Below are 17,907 nucleotides of genomic sequence, written 5' to 3'. Positions count from 1 at the left end.
GGTTGTGAAACTGACATAGCTTTTGTATAGCAACACATGAGGCTGTGACCCCGAGAAGGTCAGAGAACAATTATTTTTGTTAAAAATGCTTTTGCTTATTTCTTTGTGAAGATGATACCACAATTAAAGGCTTTCCCACACCTTCCTCTTGTCCCGCTGCTTTCCCCTCGGGAGCTGGGGTGGGGTGGGAACTGCTCTTCAGCGCGCAATTGGAGAAAACAGCAATTTTAGGTTTTCTTCGGATTGATATTTGCTCTGATTTAGCACTAAAGAGTGGGTGTTCCCTGGGAAAGGAGTGGGGAGAGGGGGAACTGCCCCAGAACCCAAGCAGAAGTGTGGAAAAGTCCTAAATGTTGCTAGCTTACTGCACAAGTGCTTCCCATACACAGGCATCTGGTTGGCCACTGTGAGAATAGGACTAGATGGGCCTCTGGCCTGGTTCAGCAGGCTTTTCTTATATTCTTACCTTAACCACACAAAGAAACGCCATGGTGCACCTGTAGCAGCAAAACCAAACGCCTTCATCTGCCCCACTGGCAATAAAACATGTCTCTCCTTTATCAGTCTACACAGCCAAACGAGGCATTGTCTCTCTCCAATGGTCTGACTTTACCCCCAAAGGTGCACTCTGTCATTGTCTCTCGAGACAGACAGGTGTCAACTCCCCCCCAAAAAACCATGTACTGGAGAGCTATGTAAATAAGGAGACAGGATAAGAAACATAACAATGGATGTTAATGCCCTAAATGCCATTGACCCAGTATACCTGAAGGAGTGTCTCCACCCCCATCACTCAGTCCGGACACTGAGGTCTTCTGGCAGTTCCCTCACTGCAAGGAGTGAATTTACAGGGAACCAGGCAGAGGGCCTTCTTGGTAGTGGCACCATCCTTGTGGAATGGCCTCCCTTCAGATGTCAAGGAGATAAAGAACTACACAGCTTTTAGAAGACATCTGAAGGCAGCCCTGCATCAGGAAGTTTTTAATGTTTGATGTTTCATTTTGTTTTATATGTACTGTATATCAGGAAACCCAGCTTGATGGCCAGGGTATGAATAATAAAATTATTATTATTATTATTATTATTATTATTATTATTATTATTATTATTACCACCACCATTATCACTTCAGTGAAACTGAGTTCAACAGAATACACATTTCAGCACATGTGATACAAAACAAATCACTCAGCCCATGTATGGAAAGCGACTGACTTGCCGGCTTGGTGAATGAATGGACAGCTGCAGAGAACACATTAATGTGTGATGATTGTGAAATTCTCCCCCACCCTTCCTGTAGACAATATTGAGCTAGAATGCACGAATATCCTGAATGGGTGCAAGGGAATTTCAGGTGCTCCTATCTGCCTACAGATAAAGCTAACCATCAGATCACATACAGTAACCACCAGGGCCGCAGCGTTCAGAAGATGAATCAGTTCAATCAATTTAAATAATTCTGATCCATTAAAAATGTAGCTCCGGCTAATCACTAGGATATTTTTAGTAGATGTAAAGGTAAAGGGACCCCTGACCATTAGGTCCAGTTGTGGACGACTCTGGGGTTGTGGCACTCATCTCACTTTACTGGCCGAGGGAGCCGGCGTACAGCTTCCAGGTCATGTGGCCAGCATGACAAAGCCGCTTCTGGCGAACCAGAGCAGCGCACGGAAATGCTGTTTACCTTCCCGCCGGAGTGGTACCTATTTATCTACTTGCACTTGACGTGCTTTTGAACTGCTAGGTGGGCAGGAGCTGGGACCGAACAACGGGAGCTCACCCTGTCGCGGGGATTCAAACTGCCGACCTTCTGATCGGCAAGCCCTAGGCTCTGTGGTTTAGACCACAGTGCCACCCATGTAGATGTAAGTACTTATAAAAGCTGCCAACGAGAAGCACCATCTTGAAAGAAGGATCCCTTCTGTGTGGGAGGGGGGGAATTCTCCTTTCTCAGGTGACACTACTTACACACATAGCATGATGCAATGCCTAAAATGAAAGATCTGTTGCCTCCAGACTTTCATAGTTTTGTGGGAAGAATTCAAGCACCTATTAAAAAATGCAGGTCTGCTCAGTTAAAGTGGATTCGAGCTCTCTGTTGCTCTAAAACAGGCACCCCCAAACTCGGCCCTCCAGCTGTTTGGGGGCTACAACTCCCATCATCCCTAGCTAACAGGACCAGTGGTCAGGGATGATGGGAACTGTAGTCCCAAAACATCTGGAAGGCCGAGTTTGAGGATGCCTGCTCTAGAACAACAAATTTATTTTTAAAAAAGAATTGGACTTTCTGTGGTTTGGGAAAGCAGCAGGGAAGGACACTGAAAAGTAAGGAACACACAAATGACTAATGGGAAGATGTCCTAACACCCCACAAGCAAATCAGGATGAATGCTTGTTGCCAGATAACCTCCCCACAAAGGAATCAGAAAAGTGTGTTTAAACTGTGCTGTTGTCGGATTTCAGAACTGTTTTACCGTTTTAATTGTTTCCAATGATGCTTCTTCAACTGAGGTTCTGAATTCTTCTTCTTTGTGGGACTCCTTCCTATGCATAAGCACCTCAGATAAATGCACACTGGGATACACAAACCAGAGCATGTTAAAAAAAACAAACCTACAAAATCAGAATGCAACACATCAGAGAATCAACAGTATTTCCCCCCCCCAAAAAAAATCAAAATCTCCATAGCACATCACTGTTTAGAGAAGCTCTCCAACTCTCACTCATATGTTGCTGGGAAAATGCAGGAGGGTTGCAAATAGGCGACAACATCACGTGGACCCCTGCAAAATGTGATCGAAAGAGGAATGCCAACTCCACACTAAATACCTAGTGCACAAGCAGCCTTAGGACAGGTGTTAGACTAAATAACGCGTTGCAGCCGTTCCAAATCTTTCATAAGTCATAAGAGGTTCTGATGAAGCATGCAGAGCTTCGCCACAGGCTCTCACACCCAAATCAACCCCAGGTTCCTGTAAGGATAGCTGTCAAGTTGAAGATCGGCCCTTAGACAGCCAATGGAAGACATCTTTTAAAAGTGGCTATAATAATGTGGTCTGGCCAATTTATTTATTTCATCGGACACAGGGAGAGTTGTTTCGCCACTGTCTCCCAGCTTTGGGGGTTCCCTTTCACAGGAGGTGCTGAAACTGAATTTGTTGAGCAACCCTTAGATGTCAGGGTCCTGGGAAGTAAATATATTGTAATTAAGTCAAAGAAATAGAGAAACCCAAAGCACTGCTGGGTAATTTGACGGTAACAAATTACCACCCTTTTTGCATACGTCCTCCATGAATCATACGTCCTCCGTGAATCATAACCAGTGGCGCTGTTTTGGTGTTCTGTTAGTCAAGTCACCTGAAAGTGAATGCCATTAAACAGGGGCTATTTCATGCAATGGCCCAGTTTATGGATACAAGTCCTGCTTGTGAGCCTTTCCAATGGCATTCTGGTTGGCCCCTGTGAGAACAGGCTGCTGGATCAGATGGGCCTTTGGTCTGGTCCAGCAGGGCTCGTCTTCTGGAAAATGAAGGAGCTTTCCATGGCCTTTCCAGAGGATTCAAAACCTTGTCCCCAAACTCACAGCATGCCCAACATAGTAAGCTTCTGTATAGAAATAAATACAAAGCAAAGTCAGCTGAGTACACCAAACACACCTCAGAAGGACATAAGAACACAGGAACATAGGAAGCTACTTTATATGTGCTTCAATCACAGAATCATAGAGTTGGAAGGGACCTTCAGGGTCATCTCGTCCAATTCCCTGCAATGCAGGAATCTCAGCTAAAGCATTCATGACAGATGGCCAACCAACCTCTGCTTAAAACCCCCCAATGAAGGGAAGTCCACCAACTTCAGTTCCACTGTCGAACAGCTCTTACCATCAGAAACTTATTTTTGATGTTTATTTGGAGTCTCCTTTCTTGTAACTTGGAGCCACTGGTTTGGGTCCTAGCCTTTGGAGCAGGAGAAAACAAGTTCGCACCATTCTCCATGTGAAAACCCTTTAGATATTTGAAGATGGCTATCTTATTTCCTCTCAGTCTCCTCTTTTCCAGGCTAAACACACGCAACTCCCTCAACCGTTCCTCATAAGGCTTGCTTTCCAGACCCTTGATCTTCTTGGTCACCCTCCTCTGCATACGTTCCAGCAATATCCGGCATAAATTGTGGTGCCCAGAAATAGACACAGTACTCCAGGCGTGGTTTGACCAAGGCAGATTAGATTGCTACTATGGCTTTCCTTGATCACGACACTATACTTTTGCTGATGCAGTCTAGAATAGCAGGGCTCTTTTTGCTGCTGCATCACACCGTTGACTTGTGCTAAGTTTGTGCCTAGGCATACACACAATGGAATATTGGGCTTGGACCACCTCAATAAAATACTATACTGGTTACGCTGCCATTTTTGCTGCTCCCCATCAAGTCTGCTCACTGATTTGCTCAAAGACTCCTATAAATCAAAATGGTATCAGTACCTTGAAAAAAAGATTGAATCTATAGGCATCGAGTTGGAGCCCTTGTACAATTCTAGCAAGCAATACATTTTCCATAATATCCTAACTAGACTAAAGGATGTCGAGAGACAAAATATTGTGGCAGCTGTAAACAAAATTTGCTCCCCTATATTCTACGATTTAAATATCCTAGATAGCAGAGCCAATTACGTCACTAAGTTAAAAATCCCAGCCCAACGTAGGGCTTTTATGTTGGCCTGTCTGAATGTTTTTCCCTCAGCATTTGTCAGGGGAAGATATCAAAACATTCCTAGAAACAAGAGATTCTGCAGATGTTCTATGAATGTCCTGGACACTGTAGAGCATATTCTCTTTCATAGTCCACTGTACAGTACGCTCCGTCAACGTGTGCTGTCCCCTCTTTTGGGTGGTCTGGAACCCTAGCAAGGTGAAAGTGTGGGATTCTGCCTATCTGACATTGACCAAAGGGTAACGGTGGGGGTAGCCGAGTTTTTGGTAGCAGTCCTCCAAGGAGCAGGTTAACAGGGGAAACCCCAGATTCTGTACACACACACAATCAGTCTATGTAGCCAACTGCTGCCTTTTATATATATATTTCAAGGCTCTTATAGGTGATTTTCTCTTTTATGGTTTTATTGTAAAATGCCTAATAAAGGTTTGATAAGTAAGCTAAGTTTGTGCTCTACTAAGACCTCTAGATCCTTTTCACATGTACTACTGGCAATGTTCATGTTGTATGCATTCCGTTCCGTAAGTGGACTTTAAAACTTCTGTCTTCCACGTAGCATTTTATTGACTTTCTGTGTGACTTGATATGTTAGTTGCTACTTTTGGGGGGGGGTGAGACTGGCCCTACAATTCTATAGACCCTGGGAGGACATCCCAGGGGCCATGGGAAGCATTTTATCTCCTTTTAACTCAAAGAAAGCTCTGATCTTGTAGAGGGAGATCAAATCTTGGATGATCCACAGGAAGTTTGGATCTGTTTTAATGATATTATCCCTCAAACTGATGGTTCTGTGCAGTCCTTTGAAGTGCTACCAGTGCAGGAATCTCATGAAGACACATCACAGCTCCCGAGAGGATGCGTCTCCTTGGCTCCACCTTGGGCATCCATGAGGTAAGCATGGACATATTGAGATTTGACCTATGCTTGTAGACTTCATCATGCATAGGTTTCTCATGCAAACCAGAACCCAGCACAATCAGGACCAGAAAGCCAACGCATGTAGAGATCTTCATCCATTAGCTTTCCCCTGCAGATGTCCAGCCATAATACATAGATATTGGGGATGGGAGTAGTTGGGGAGCCATGTGGCCTCAAGGTCAGGGTTAGAGGTCCAGCCCCAAAGTCCCATCATGAAATTCACAGGTGAAGGAGGCTTATGTCTTGAAGGTTACTGATGTTTGAATTATGGCTATTGATTATCTTAAAATCATTCTTTAAGGCAGAGGAAGCCCATGTGGTGGCTTCCAAATGTTGCTGGACTCCAACTCCCGTCATCCCAGACCCATCAATCATTTATTATGAAGTCCCAGACCCACTAAGCACCCCAGACCACTGGCCATGCTGGCTAGCACTGATGGGAACTGGAGTTCAACAACAGGGTTATAACTTGGAGATCACCCTGTTGGTTGTCTCTGCTTTCAGGATTTGGGAGTAGTGTGTTTTAAAACTGAATTTGTTTATTGTTTTATGGAGGCTGGCTGTACACTGCTTTGAGGGTCAGATAGGACATGGATAGTAGCCTAGAAATTAGATGTTGTGAATAAATGTGTAAAATGAATGAATGAATGAATGAATGCACACGTAAATAACAGCGCCGACATAATATACTGCTCGAGGGCAACCACCTCACCTCGTCTTATGGGAGGGCTGGCTCTGCTTCAGGTAGTTTGGGGCAAGCCCATCTTTGGCTGATGCTACGGGGCAAGTGATTCAGACAACTTGCTCAAGGGAGAACAGGTGTCCGGTGGTGAGCAGAGAGAGGCTGTGTGATTCAGCCCTCAACACAGCCGATTTCTGAGGGCATCTTCTTCCTCCTCCTCCTCTAACAATCACCTGTTATATCATCGGGAAGTCTGCATTAATCTGAACAATGGATTTGGTCCTAGTCACTCGGCTATGAAAGAGCAAGGCGGGGGTGTTAACAAACACTTCCTGAAAAGCCAAAGCCCGGTAAATCCAGGGCAGGACTAGTTGAAATAAAAGCCAAGAAGGGCCTGGGAGACAGTGTCTTGGATTCCGGCAGCCTTTGGGGGTAAGACATCTCTATGCTTCTATGGCTTTCTGGTTTCAAGCTCTGAAAACCACCTTAGGTGTATTATTTTCTGGGCAGCGCATTCTCTCTGGGACATCTCTTTAAGGTTCTCCTCTGGAGGCAGTGGGAGTTAGCTGACAGGAGATCTCCGTCTTGATAGCCAACACCCTGATTTATTTGTCTCCTTATCTGAAATATCTGCAACTTTGTGAATCTGAACAGATCTGGGCAGGCTGTACAAATTCCTCTGGATGCAGCCTGCAGTCAAGGAGCGTCTCTCCAGCATAACCTCTCAGCGAGGAGCTGCCTGCTGTTGACTCCAATTGATACGTCTTTCTGCTCTCCTGTTGCAGTCTGCAAACCATAGATATATCTCTAGGCTGTCTACTCAACAGCTTTCTGTGCAGGCAGGACTTGAAAAGGTTTGTTATGTTGCATGATAAGAATGGCATAGACTGAGCCACTCTGGAGTGATTTATTTTGTTTCTTTGTTCTGCTTGTTGCCCTGCAAGAACTATTGATTGATTAGATTTAGATCCTGGCATCTTTATTTGCTCGTTTTCTAGAGGGCATCTTCATGATGCAGTAATCAGAAAATCCTCCTCTCATGTTTTCTCTGTTCAGTTTATTATTATTATTTTTTAACCTCAGACCACAGAGAATCTGACAGCAGCAGAATTTGCTCAGGTGGAGATGGCATACCCTCCAAGTGTCCCGATTTTCCAGGGACAGTCCAAGAATTACAAAAGCCACCCCGGCTTCTGATTTGATCCTGGAATGTCCCTAATTCCTCTGACAATGCTGCTGCCACCAAGCTTGGGGAGGAGGGTGAACTGATACTTGCCCTGAGTGATGGCTGGGAGGGAGCATCCTGTTGCCTCTCCATGGCTGCCGCTGGTGACTTCCTCCCTTGAGCAGCCCGTAGTGCAGGGGTCAGCAACCTGCGGCCCATGGGCTGCAAGCGGCTCATGGGGGTCGTTTAAATGGCCCACGAGCTGCCCCTGAACTGAGCCGCCCGCTCAGCGAGTCCCCACCAGCTGTGCTAAACCGGCGCAGTGTGGAGCGGGGACTCGCTTCCAGAGCGCCAGAAATCACGTCTACACAGACACGATCCAGCCAATGGAGTCATCTCCATGGGAGTGAACTGGCCCAGGCGAGGTAAACCTTGCTGACCGCTGTCGTAGTGGGTGAGGAAGAGGAGAGGCTGTGGCCACCAAAAACCAGCCCTGCATGATGCACTGGTTCCGAGCGGCAAATTGTTTCCAGATCCCATTGACATATATACAGTGGTGCCTCGCAAGACGAATTTAATTCTTTCCATGAGTCAATTCGTTTTGTGAAAAATTCATCTTGCAAATCGCGGTTTCCCATAGGAATGCGTTGAAATTTCTTTTTTTGCCCGTAGGAACGCATTAATTAAATTTCAATGCATTCCTATGGAAAACTGCGATTTGCAAGGCGCATTTTTCGCAAAACGAATTCGTCTTGCGAGTCACCATCAGATCACCATCAGATCGCAAAAGGCATTCGTCTTGCAAAAAGTTCGTCTTGCAGGGCATTCGTCTTGCGAGGTACCACTGTATATATATATATATCTATATTCAGTCCCTACATTGAAGTGTGTGTATGCTTGCTTCCAGACAGGTTTATATTGTGGGATGAGTATTCCTTATGCATGCAAGTTGTTGTGGTGTTTCTTTTGGTAGGGTCCACATGCCATCTTTGACACCAGAATGCCAGTTTATATCAACCCCCCTTTAATCTGGATGTACCCTTTTGGACTGGGGAACCCACCCACCCTTTTTTAAAAAACCACCTGTTGCCAGCAGCCCGTTTCTAAAACCTGAATGACCCATTTACAAGATTAAGCCTGGAAGCACCTTGTGTGCTTACAGAGAGTGGGGCTCGTGATCAGGAACGCAGTGATGGGGGAGAGAGTATTTAACCCTTTCCCCCTCCACAGTGTGATCCTAATGAAAATCCACCCTGACAACTGAAGCTGGGGAGAGGCCAACTGCCCTCTTGGTTACAAGAGGTTGTTATTTGGATTCCGTAAGTCTGGAAGCAGAGTTGCTAATCCACAACCCTCTTATAGCAGAACAGCCATGATTGGGACTGGCAAATCACTCATGACTGGAAGCAATCTTGGAAAATATATAACTACCCACGGAGCTGGAGATGGACTTCCAGCTAATTACTAACTCCACTGTCCTACACATTATTCAGAATGAAGTGGTAAAATCTGAATGGTACTGTTTCAGAGTGCAGGGGTCTCTCTCTGTGTGTGAGAGAGATACTTTTGAATGCTCCTCCGCACAAGAATTTTTCTACCTATAGGAATCTAGCACACCAGGGAGAAGTGGCTGCACTTAACCTTTCTCTGTGATGTCCTAGTTTACCATGCAGGGAATATAAGGAGCATTTATGTGCAGGAACAATTGAAAACAGGACCTCCTACCTGGGATATAAAATGCCAGAGTCTGTCATCCTTCCATCTCAGGCTACTGGTCCAGAATATAGTAGCCAGGTAACTGGCTGGGGTTCCATTTAGATCACATTAAACCCCCATTTTATTTTAAAGCACCTGCCTTGGTCGGCCAGTTTATTTTCAGGTCCAATTTAAGTTGCCCACATTAGTGCTTAATGCCCTAAGTAAACCAGGGCAGACGAAGCCCTCTGATTGCTCCACTGCTCTCAGAAGCTTGTGAGGTGGGGTGGACCGGGAGGTGGCCTTCTCTGTGGCAGCCCCTATGTTGTGGAATTCCCTCCCCACAGAGGTGTGTCTGGCTTCTTCACTCTGCAGCTTTCAGTAAATGCTAAAGGTGCACCTCTTTCCTCTAACCTTGGACACCTGAGGTGTAAATTTTAAGATCCACCCTAATTTTTCAGAATTGTATGTTTTAAAAACTGTTTTCATGTTGCATTTCAAATTGTTGTAACCCATGCTGAGACCTCAGGGTGAAGAGCCAGTAATCAACAACAACAACAACAACAACTCATTCTGTGTAAAGGGCAGAATGGCTCTCAGTTATTTTGATTCCCATCTCACATTTGTGGAGTTGTGGTGAAAAGAATGGAAGCGGTTTCCTAGTTTGGAGGCTCTCTGCTATCTTCAACCTGTCCTCCTTTCTCCCATTGCTTTCTCCATGTCTCTGGAACTCCTAGAACAATGGAATGATTGCATTATTATCTCCTCTCTTACAGGACAGCTTATTCCTGGAAAGAATTGCACCCTACCCCCAACCACCATGTCATCTCATTTACTGGAATTGCTGGCTGCCATTTTGTTCCTGGTGTCTCCTGGTAAGATCTGTAGGGCAGGCAAAATAAGTGTGTGATGTTGTTGTATTTTTAGGTGTGGTAAATATGTTTGGGAGTGTACGGCATAGGATGCATCTAGTGGTTGAAAAACACATGGAAATATTTTTAAGCTGTTTGTTGGTGTTTTTTTGGCCAACCACTGAGGTTAGACCAATAGATCCACGTGGGCAGGGAATAGTGACAACAGCATTGAGGGACAGGAAAGTAGCACTGATTTAGACATTCTTTTCCAGAAGAATGTGGTGCTGGAATCCTGAGGTAGGAGGGTGGACTGTACCATTTTAGACTACAGGAGGGTGATATTAAGAACGAGCCCAACAGGGAGTGGACTTTTTTCTCCCTGAAGGTTTTACTTTTAATCTTTTTGATGTGGTAATGTGAAGAGCTGATCTTAAGACTGGACTAAAAATGAGAAACTGAGGGAAACCAAAACTGGCAGATTTTACCATCTTAAACAGCAACATGGTTTCCCAGTATTGCTGCAGATGTGGCCTCTTCTTCCTTCAATTGCCATCACAAGGCTACCCAAGAACCATTATGTTTTGAGGAAAGGAGAGATCTAGCTTCCATAAAGGCTACCCCCAGTTGCTTGTCTTACTTGTTTTAATTCATGCTCAATATTTTAATGTAATCCGCCTTGTGAGGTTAGTCGGAAAAGCAGGATGCAAATATCTTAAATATGTAGATAATAAATGTCTCTTTCAGAAGTTGAACTTATGAGCCAAAATCCCATCCACCCCAGATTGAACTTTGCCTCCTCCATCCAGTGGCGTTGCAACGGGGCGGGGGGCAGGGGGTGGTGTGCTCCCACTGGCATGTCTCCAGGGGTGACAAGGCAGCGCCCCGCCACGGCTGCACGAGCAGCCATCGCAACGTTGCAGCCGCATGTAGAGGATCCTCCGTTCATGGCTGCAGCCGGGAGCAGAGGATCCCGCCCCTCCCAGCCTCCCTCCCTGGCTCGCTGGAAGTGGCTCCTGGTTTGCCGCTTTACAGTGAGCCAGGGAGGGGCAGATGGGAGACACGGCTCCCCCTCTCCCGCTCCCCGGTTTGCTGTAAAGCCGCAAAGCAGGAGCCGCTTACGGTGAGCCACCTCCCTCCCACCCTGGCTTGCTGTAAGTGGCCCCCACTTTGCCGCTTTACAGCGAGCCAGGGAGGGGGACAGACGGGAGTCATGGCTCCCAAGAGGACACAGCTTTGCCAGCGCCCCGGCAAAGCGGAGTGCGGGTGTGTGACAAAAATTTCCCCACCGGGTACCACCTGGGCTTGCTACACCTCTGCCTCCATCAAACCCCAATATATACGTTTCTTTTTCTAGTATTGCAACTGGTATCTCCTAAAAACATACCTTGTGAAGGAGGCCTTGGTTGTGCACCCATTCCTCACAAAATTGCAACTTAGGGGTGTTGACAAATTACATTTGACTAGTGTACCCTCTTTGTATATATGAATTTCCCAGACATAGCTGGCAGTCGGCCATTGGAAGCAGTGTCTGGGCAGAAATTGCTGGAATGTCTGGGAAAATCTAGGTGTTTGGCAACCCATGTTGGCAGTGTCACTTTTGGTGATTTTCCTTTAAAAAAGCTCAAGAATTTCAAAAGCTCAACAACTCCCCCCCTCCCCGAAAAATCTGTCCAGATTTTCACTTTTTGAAAAAAAAAGCGGAGATGTACATTTGCAGTTATTCACGTGTCATATTCAACATGTTCAGCAAGTGTACAGACTGTGTGTCTGTGTACATAATACCTGAGCTGTACAAATCACATAGTGTACACTCTTTCACACAAATGCTTGTACATGTGCTGAGACAGCTTGCGGCCGTGTTCTGTGCACCGTGTGAACAGTCCTGCGATCACACAAAGTTGTTTGATTTTTTTAATTCATTTAACAACATTCAGATTGCTGCTCGGTTGTAAGGAAACCTCTGAGCGGTTTACAAAAATATAAAACAAAACATTGAAATGATTGATAAAAACAGGTATTTGAAAACATTCAGAAGATGATTAAAATCAACGGTACCTAAAAAGAAACAAAACACATGTAACTTCTACATGTCTGGGTAAACTTGCCTAAAGAAAAATGTTTTAATCAGGCGCTGGGAGGAACACAGAGAAGGTGCCTGCCTGATCTCAACAGGCAGGGAGTTCCAAAGATCCATTTCCTAGAAGTACAGAATGCGTATTATATGTTGCAATGGCACTTGTAATAGTGCAAGTGTTGCAGATCAAAGTGACCAAGAGAACTCATATGGGGTAAAACATTCCTACAAGTAAACAGGTCCCCAGCTGTTAAGTGCTTTATATACTAATAGTAACATACACCCCAACATTTCTCCAACTAAAATAGGGACATCCTAAGGAAAAGTGGGACGTTCTGGGATCAAATCAGAAACTGGGACGGCTTCTCTAAATCAGGGACGGCCCTGGAAAATAGGGACATTTGGAGGGTCTGTAGTAACATATTGAGCTTCGTTTACGTGGCAAGATGTTAATGATTTGTGGTTTATGTTCTTCCAGCTGCCCGAGCAGATACAACCCGGATAATTGGTGGGGGGCCTTGTCGAAAAAATTCCCAGCCCTGGCAGGCAGCACTTTTTTCAGGCTTCAGACTGCACTGTGGAGGGACCCTGATCACCAACAGATGGGTGCTCACTGCCGCCCATTGTAAATTGGGAGTGTAAGTGTACATGGGCAGGGAGAGGGCTGGGGGTTTGCATGTGCATGCGCACACATATGAATATGAATACTGTACTTGTGCATTTGTGGGCATGAGACTCACCATATTCTTACACTCACCGTACATTTAAAGCACTATGCTACCTCTTCAAACAGTCATGGTTTTCCCCCAAATAATTATGGGAGCTGTGGTTTGCTAAAGGCGCTGAGAGTTGTTAGGAGAGCCCTAAATTCCCTTCACAGAACTTCAGTTTCCAGAGTGGTCTTAATAATCAATCCCTTTTCCCAGGGAATTTACCACATCTAATCTCAGGGGCACTGTTATAGTGGGGCCTCACACCTGTTTTTTTTTTTAAAAAGGAGAATAAAACCTTTCAAAAATTGTTTTACTTTGATTATAGGAAGGCTGGGCACTATACTGTTGCACTTCCATCCACCCACAGCCTTCATATTCCAGAAGCATTGATACAGAGAAATTAGGATATGCAAATGTGTTGCAAACTTGTGACACAAGCCTTTAAGTACGTAGCAAGGCCCCTGCAAATCATATGCAAGCTTGCGTCGACCAAGCTGAAGGCCACGCATTACGAAACGTCAACATGGAAGGCATTCCCACACAGCATTAATGTAAATCTCAAGTATAGTCATCGTGAGTGATCTCACTTGGCAATGGAGTCTTGCCTCTGTTCTCAATCCTGCATAAGTGGCGTCCAGCAGCTGCATCCCAAAGAGCTAATAGTAATGGGCATTTGCACAGTGCTTTTGGATGTTCAATGAGCTTTGCCTGCACTGTCTCACTGCAGTTCATACAAAGCATGGATGGGGGAGTTTGTGGCCATCCAGAATCTGTTCAACTCTGACTCAATATCAGCTTCAGGAAGGATGGCTAATGCTCAGGACTGATGGGAGATGGAGTCTAGCAGTATCTGGAGGGTCACAGCTTCCCCATCCCTCTTGTGAAAAAAGTGGATATACTTGACCATCTCTGTGAACCGCCCCGAGACCTGTGGGTATAGGGCAGTATATAAATTTAAATCATCACCACCACCATCTCTTTTTTCACTGCCAGGTAGAGTTGCCAACTTTTCTAAAGGTGCTGCTCCTGTTCTTTTAGCAACAGTCCGGCATGCATGTTGGAAAACGTTGCATCTGCTGGACTTCTGTGATGCTGTTAAAAGTTCAGGATCAAATCCAGTAAGAAGAACAAAGCAAAGCACTGTTGGCAGCACTCCTACCAGCCTAACTTGCCATTTATATTTATTTGCTCCTAGTCCTTTTCCTGTCCGACTTGGGGAACATAACCTCAAAGGTCTGGACTGGTCTGAGCAGCTGAAACTAGCATCAAAAGTCATTGTGCATCCAGGCTACAACCCTCGGAGCAAGGACAATGATATCATGCTTGTCAAGTTGCTGACCCCGGTTTGCTTAAACAACAAAGTCAACGTCATTGATTTGCCCACCAGCTGCCCCGTGGCCAGGACCCAATGCCTCGTTTCAGGATGGGGTACCACGACAAGCCCCCAAGGTATGTTGCCTTTTAAAGCGCGTCCTTTCAACCTAACATTTATTTCTTATTTTATTTCATGACATTTTAATCCCGCCCTTCCTCCCAAAGGAGCACAGGATGGCAAATTACAAAACAGTTAAAAACAAAGTAATAATATCCATTTTTCAAACAACTTTCACCACTAAATACTTGCAACCAGTGGCGTAGTATAGGTTGCCAGCGTCCGGAGCCACGCAGAGGGAGGGTTGTAGGGAGGGAAACTAACAGAGTATGTATGCGCATTCAACTGCCTAATGGTGTTCGCATCACCCAGGTGATTGCAGCTGCAGAGATAAGAAAAGAAGAGTCTTTGGTAAAATGTGTATTTGTGTGAAAGTTGCCTACAAAGTTGTGTACAGTACATTGGCAGCAAATTTGTGCTAAGATGTTGATGAGTTTTCATGAGGACTTTTTAAAAAAGATTGAAAGCCTGTGTGGAAATGTGGAGAACTGAACTTAAGATTGAAAAAAATGAGAAACTGAGAAAAACCGAAATTAATAGATTGGTACTTCCCCAATTGTACCACAAAGGCTGCAATCATTTACTAATTTCATTTATTAGTGCCTACCCCTACCCCTACCCCTACCCCAAACCCACCTTTTCTCTTATGGACTTCCTCTTTAGAAGGCATAAATAAGAACAGGACAGACATCACTGGGTGAATGAGATGGCTGTGATGATGGTCTGCACACTTGAGGAATTTTTGGATTCTGATACAAATTAATCTGAACTGCAATCTCCAGTAAAATCTGCAGACTGGAATGCAGATTTCATACTTCTCTGACTTTTGTGCTGCAGTTTCTTTTTTTAAAAAAAGGGTGTATGTGTGTTAGAATAAAGTGCATTTAGAAATGCATACTTTGAGAAAAAAGGTGTTCAGAAATGCATATGATGTCGGGTCCTGCATCTCCTTCCAGTCATTGGATCGAATGACCCCAAGTCCTAATGCTATGAGAAAGGGGTGGGTGGGGGGGAAAATACTGCTCTGTCTCCACCCATTCTGTAATGTTTGACGCTCTCTCCAAACAATGTGTTGTTGTTTTACAGCAAGATTCCCCAGTGTTTTGCATTGTGCAAATGTCACCATTGTTGGTCAAGACGTCTGCCGGTCCATTTACCCTAATAAAATCACTGATAACATGGTCTGTGCTGGTGCTATGGAAGGAGGCACAGATGCTTGCCAGGTGAGTTGAATTGCTTTCCACTAAGCCTGTGAATATTCTTGAGGACTAGGTGAATGCCAGGGGATGAAAGTGTTTTCTGGAATCTTGTAGATTAGTACTCTTTAACCTTTTCAGACAATCCACCTTTAGCCTAATCGAGCATTTGAGGACCCAGTTCTTCAGGTTTTTAGATCTTTTTGTGATAGCTCTGCTGTTGTGATCTATCTTAGGTTAAGATCCAGTGTTGGGTCACATCCCACCAGTTGAAGACCTGTAGCAGTCAGGAAGCTAGACAATAACTTTATTGTTCCTCTTGAAGAAGAGCAGAACAGCAGATAGAACTAAGTCCAGTGCCACCTAGTGACGAAGCTATATAATTACTGTATGCTTCCCATACAGTAGGAAACCAACTCTACAAGCCAAATGAGGCAGAGATGCAGTGAAACAAGTAATGAAACCACAGAACAAATTGAATCAAGTGCTAAAATTAACCACCAAAAGCAGTAAAACAAGAAACGGAACCATACGACAAACTGAATTAACCACCAGAATTATCCACTGAAAGATAATTGCTTGGTGCTTCTGCGATTTCTCTCATTTATCTGGGCTTTTATCAGTGTCATGTTAGTGGTTAATTAAACCTGTGGTGTGATTTGGGTTTCCTGTTTCACTATAGCTCTGTTTGGTAGGGTTGAGCCACGAAGCTGGCCTCCCAAAAGTGACATCATTCCTCCTCAATGAGAGTGTTAGGACCAGTGAGGGGCTTGCCTTAGTGAGAAGAGGCATAGCCTAGAGGGGTGTGTGTGTATGTCCCAGTGAGAGTCCCAAGGGCCAGACAGAGAGTCCCATTCAGCCTACGGGATGAAAATTCCTCACTCCCAGCACAGTCTTCAAATCATCTTCTGTTCTAGATTAACCCTTGATGTTTCTAACAAGCTGCCTGAGATGAAAGACAGAATGGTGCCCTCACCAATTCACATACAGAAACTGAACAATGTGGCAGCTGAATCTTACTTCAATACGGCTGATAGGGTTGTAAGTAAGACTAGTCCTACTCTGAGTAGACCCATTGAAATGAACAAACATGTTAGATCCATTCATTTTGATCAGGCACAGGCAAACTTGTCCCTCCAGGTGTTTTGGGACTACAACTCCCATCATCCCTAGCTAACAAGATCAGTGGTCAGGGATGATGGGAATTGTAGTCCCAAAACATCTGGAGGGCCGAGTTTGCCTGCACCTGATTTTGATTGATCTACTCAGAGTAAAACTTAGTTGTATACAACCCATAGTCCTCCACTACCCATGAGGATGGCAAGCCATATAGTACATGGAGCTTCTTCGTCTGTTGCTCCTCAATACCGCCCTCCACCATTTGCCACCTGAGGCGGCTGTCCAAATCTGCCTAATAGTAGGACAGGCCCTGTCCCAACAATAAACACACACCACTAATTAGTTATAAGAAACTTTGAAGATCTGCCACTCCGCTCACCTGCATGGCCTTGTGCAAATCATTCTCCCTGAGCTTTATTTACCTCCTAAGGTGAACTGTCAGTGAAGGATCTAGAGAAGTGATTGTGCTTTGTTTTTTTTTTCTGCAGGGTGATTCAGGCGGCCCCCTTGTCTGCAACGGGAAGCTGCAAGGGCTTGTATCCTGGGGGCCCCAGATTTGCGCAGAACCTAGGAGGCCTGGCGTCTATGTTAATGTATGCAGATATATGGACTGGATCCGAGAAACTATCCGCAATAACTGATGCTCCTGTGGCAGTTGGAGCAAAGGAAGCTGCCTTATATCAAATTGGAGCACTGGTCGATCGAGTTCAGTACTGTTTACACTGACCATTGTTTTAGGGCAGAGGTCAATCCCACCCTTTCCTCGAGATCCCAGAGGCTGAACCCAGCACCAAGTGCTCGACCACTGCTCCTCCAGCCCTGAACAAACTATGAAGTAAGGTGGGAATACCCTTGCTGTTTTGTTGTGGACTTCGCTAGACTCCTCCAAGTTGGTTTGTGCTATGTAAAAATGTACTATAATAAAACCTGGTCTTGACCACCAAATCTTCTGCTGCCCTCTGAAACCACCTCAAGCTGATGAATGCTTTTTGCTGAAGGGCCAAATTAGACACACCACCACCTTTTGTGCAATTAACCACAAATGCCTTTTGAAAGGTAAATTGAAGGTGTGGGGCCCTCAGACTGAACTGGGACCCTAGCATGCAGGTTGCAGGTAGGGATGGAGGAGAAACTTGATTCCTGGCACATTTAAAAGCAAACTTATCTAATCTGCACTTTCCAAAACAAGATCTGAACTGAACTTCAGCCATCTTTCAAAATCCAAAATTTTGCAATGCATTTCTCCATGAATGTAAATGTTGCCTTTGTACAGTAGTCTAGTTTCTACACATTCAAAAACCATTAAACCATTCCCTATCAGCCATCCAGACAAGCAAGAGGCATTATCA

At 45.0% G+C, this 17,907-nt stretch overlaps 1 protein-coding gene across 2 annotated transcripts; it reads left to right on the top strand.

Annotated features, from left to right (window-relative positions):
• Positions 1–6,633: 6,633 nt before the first annotated feature.
• On the top strand, positions 6,634–17,494 carry LOC118087570 (trypsin). Of its 2 annotated transcripts, none has more exons than XM_035120339.3 (6): positions 6,634–6,742; positions 9,947–10,045; positions 12,577–12,736; positions 14,007–14,260; positions 15,330–15,466; positions 17,047–17,494. In XM_035120339.3, exons 2-6 carry the CDS (start codon positions 9,991–9,993, stop codon positions 17,197–17,199), a joined length of 759 nt encoding a protein of 252 aa, XP_034976230.2. In that variant the 5' UTR covers positions 6,634–6,742; positions 9,947–9,990; the 3' UTR covers positions 17,200–17,494. The 2 variants fall into 2 exon arrangements, with proteins under 2 accessions (XP_034976230.2, XP_088528631.1); XM_088672505.1 differs by lacking the exon at positions 6,634–6,742 and adding an exon at positions 7,010–7,164.
• Positions 17,495–17,907: the final 413 nt, after the last annotated feature.

This window comes from Zootoca vivipara, chromosome 6 (genome assembly GCF_965207765.1).
Source record: "Zootoca vivipara chromosome 6, rZooViv2.hap1.1, whole genome shotgun sequence".
NCBI classification, from domain to species: Eukaryota; Metazoa; Chordata; class Lepidosauria; order Squamata; family Lacertidae; genus Zootoca; species Zootoca vivipara.
The sequence above is the reverse complement of the archived record's forward strand: the minus strand, read 5'-3'. Positions and strand labels throughout refer to the sequence as shown.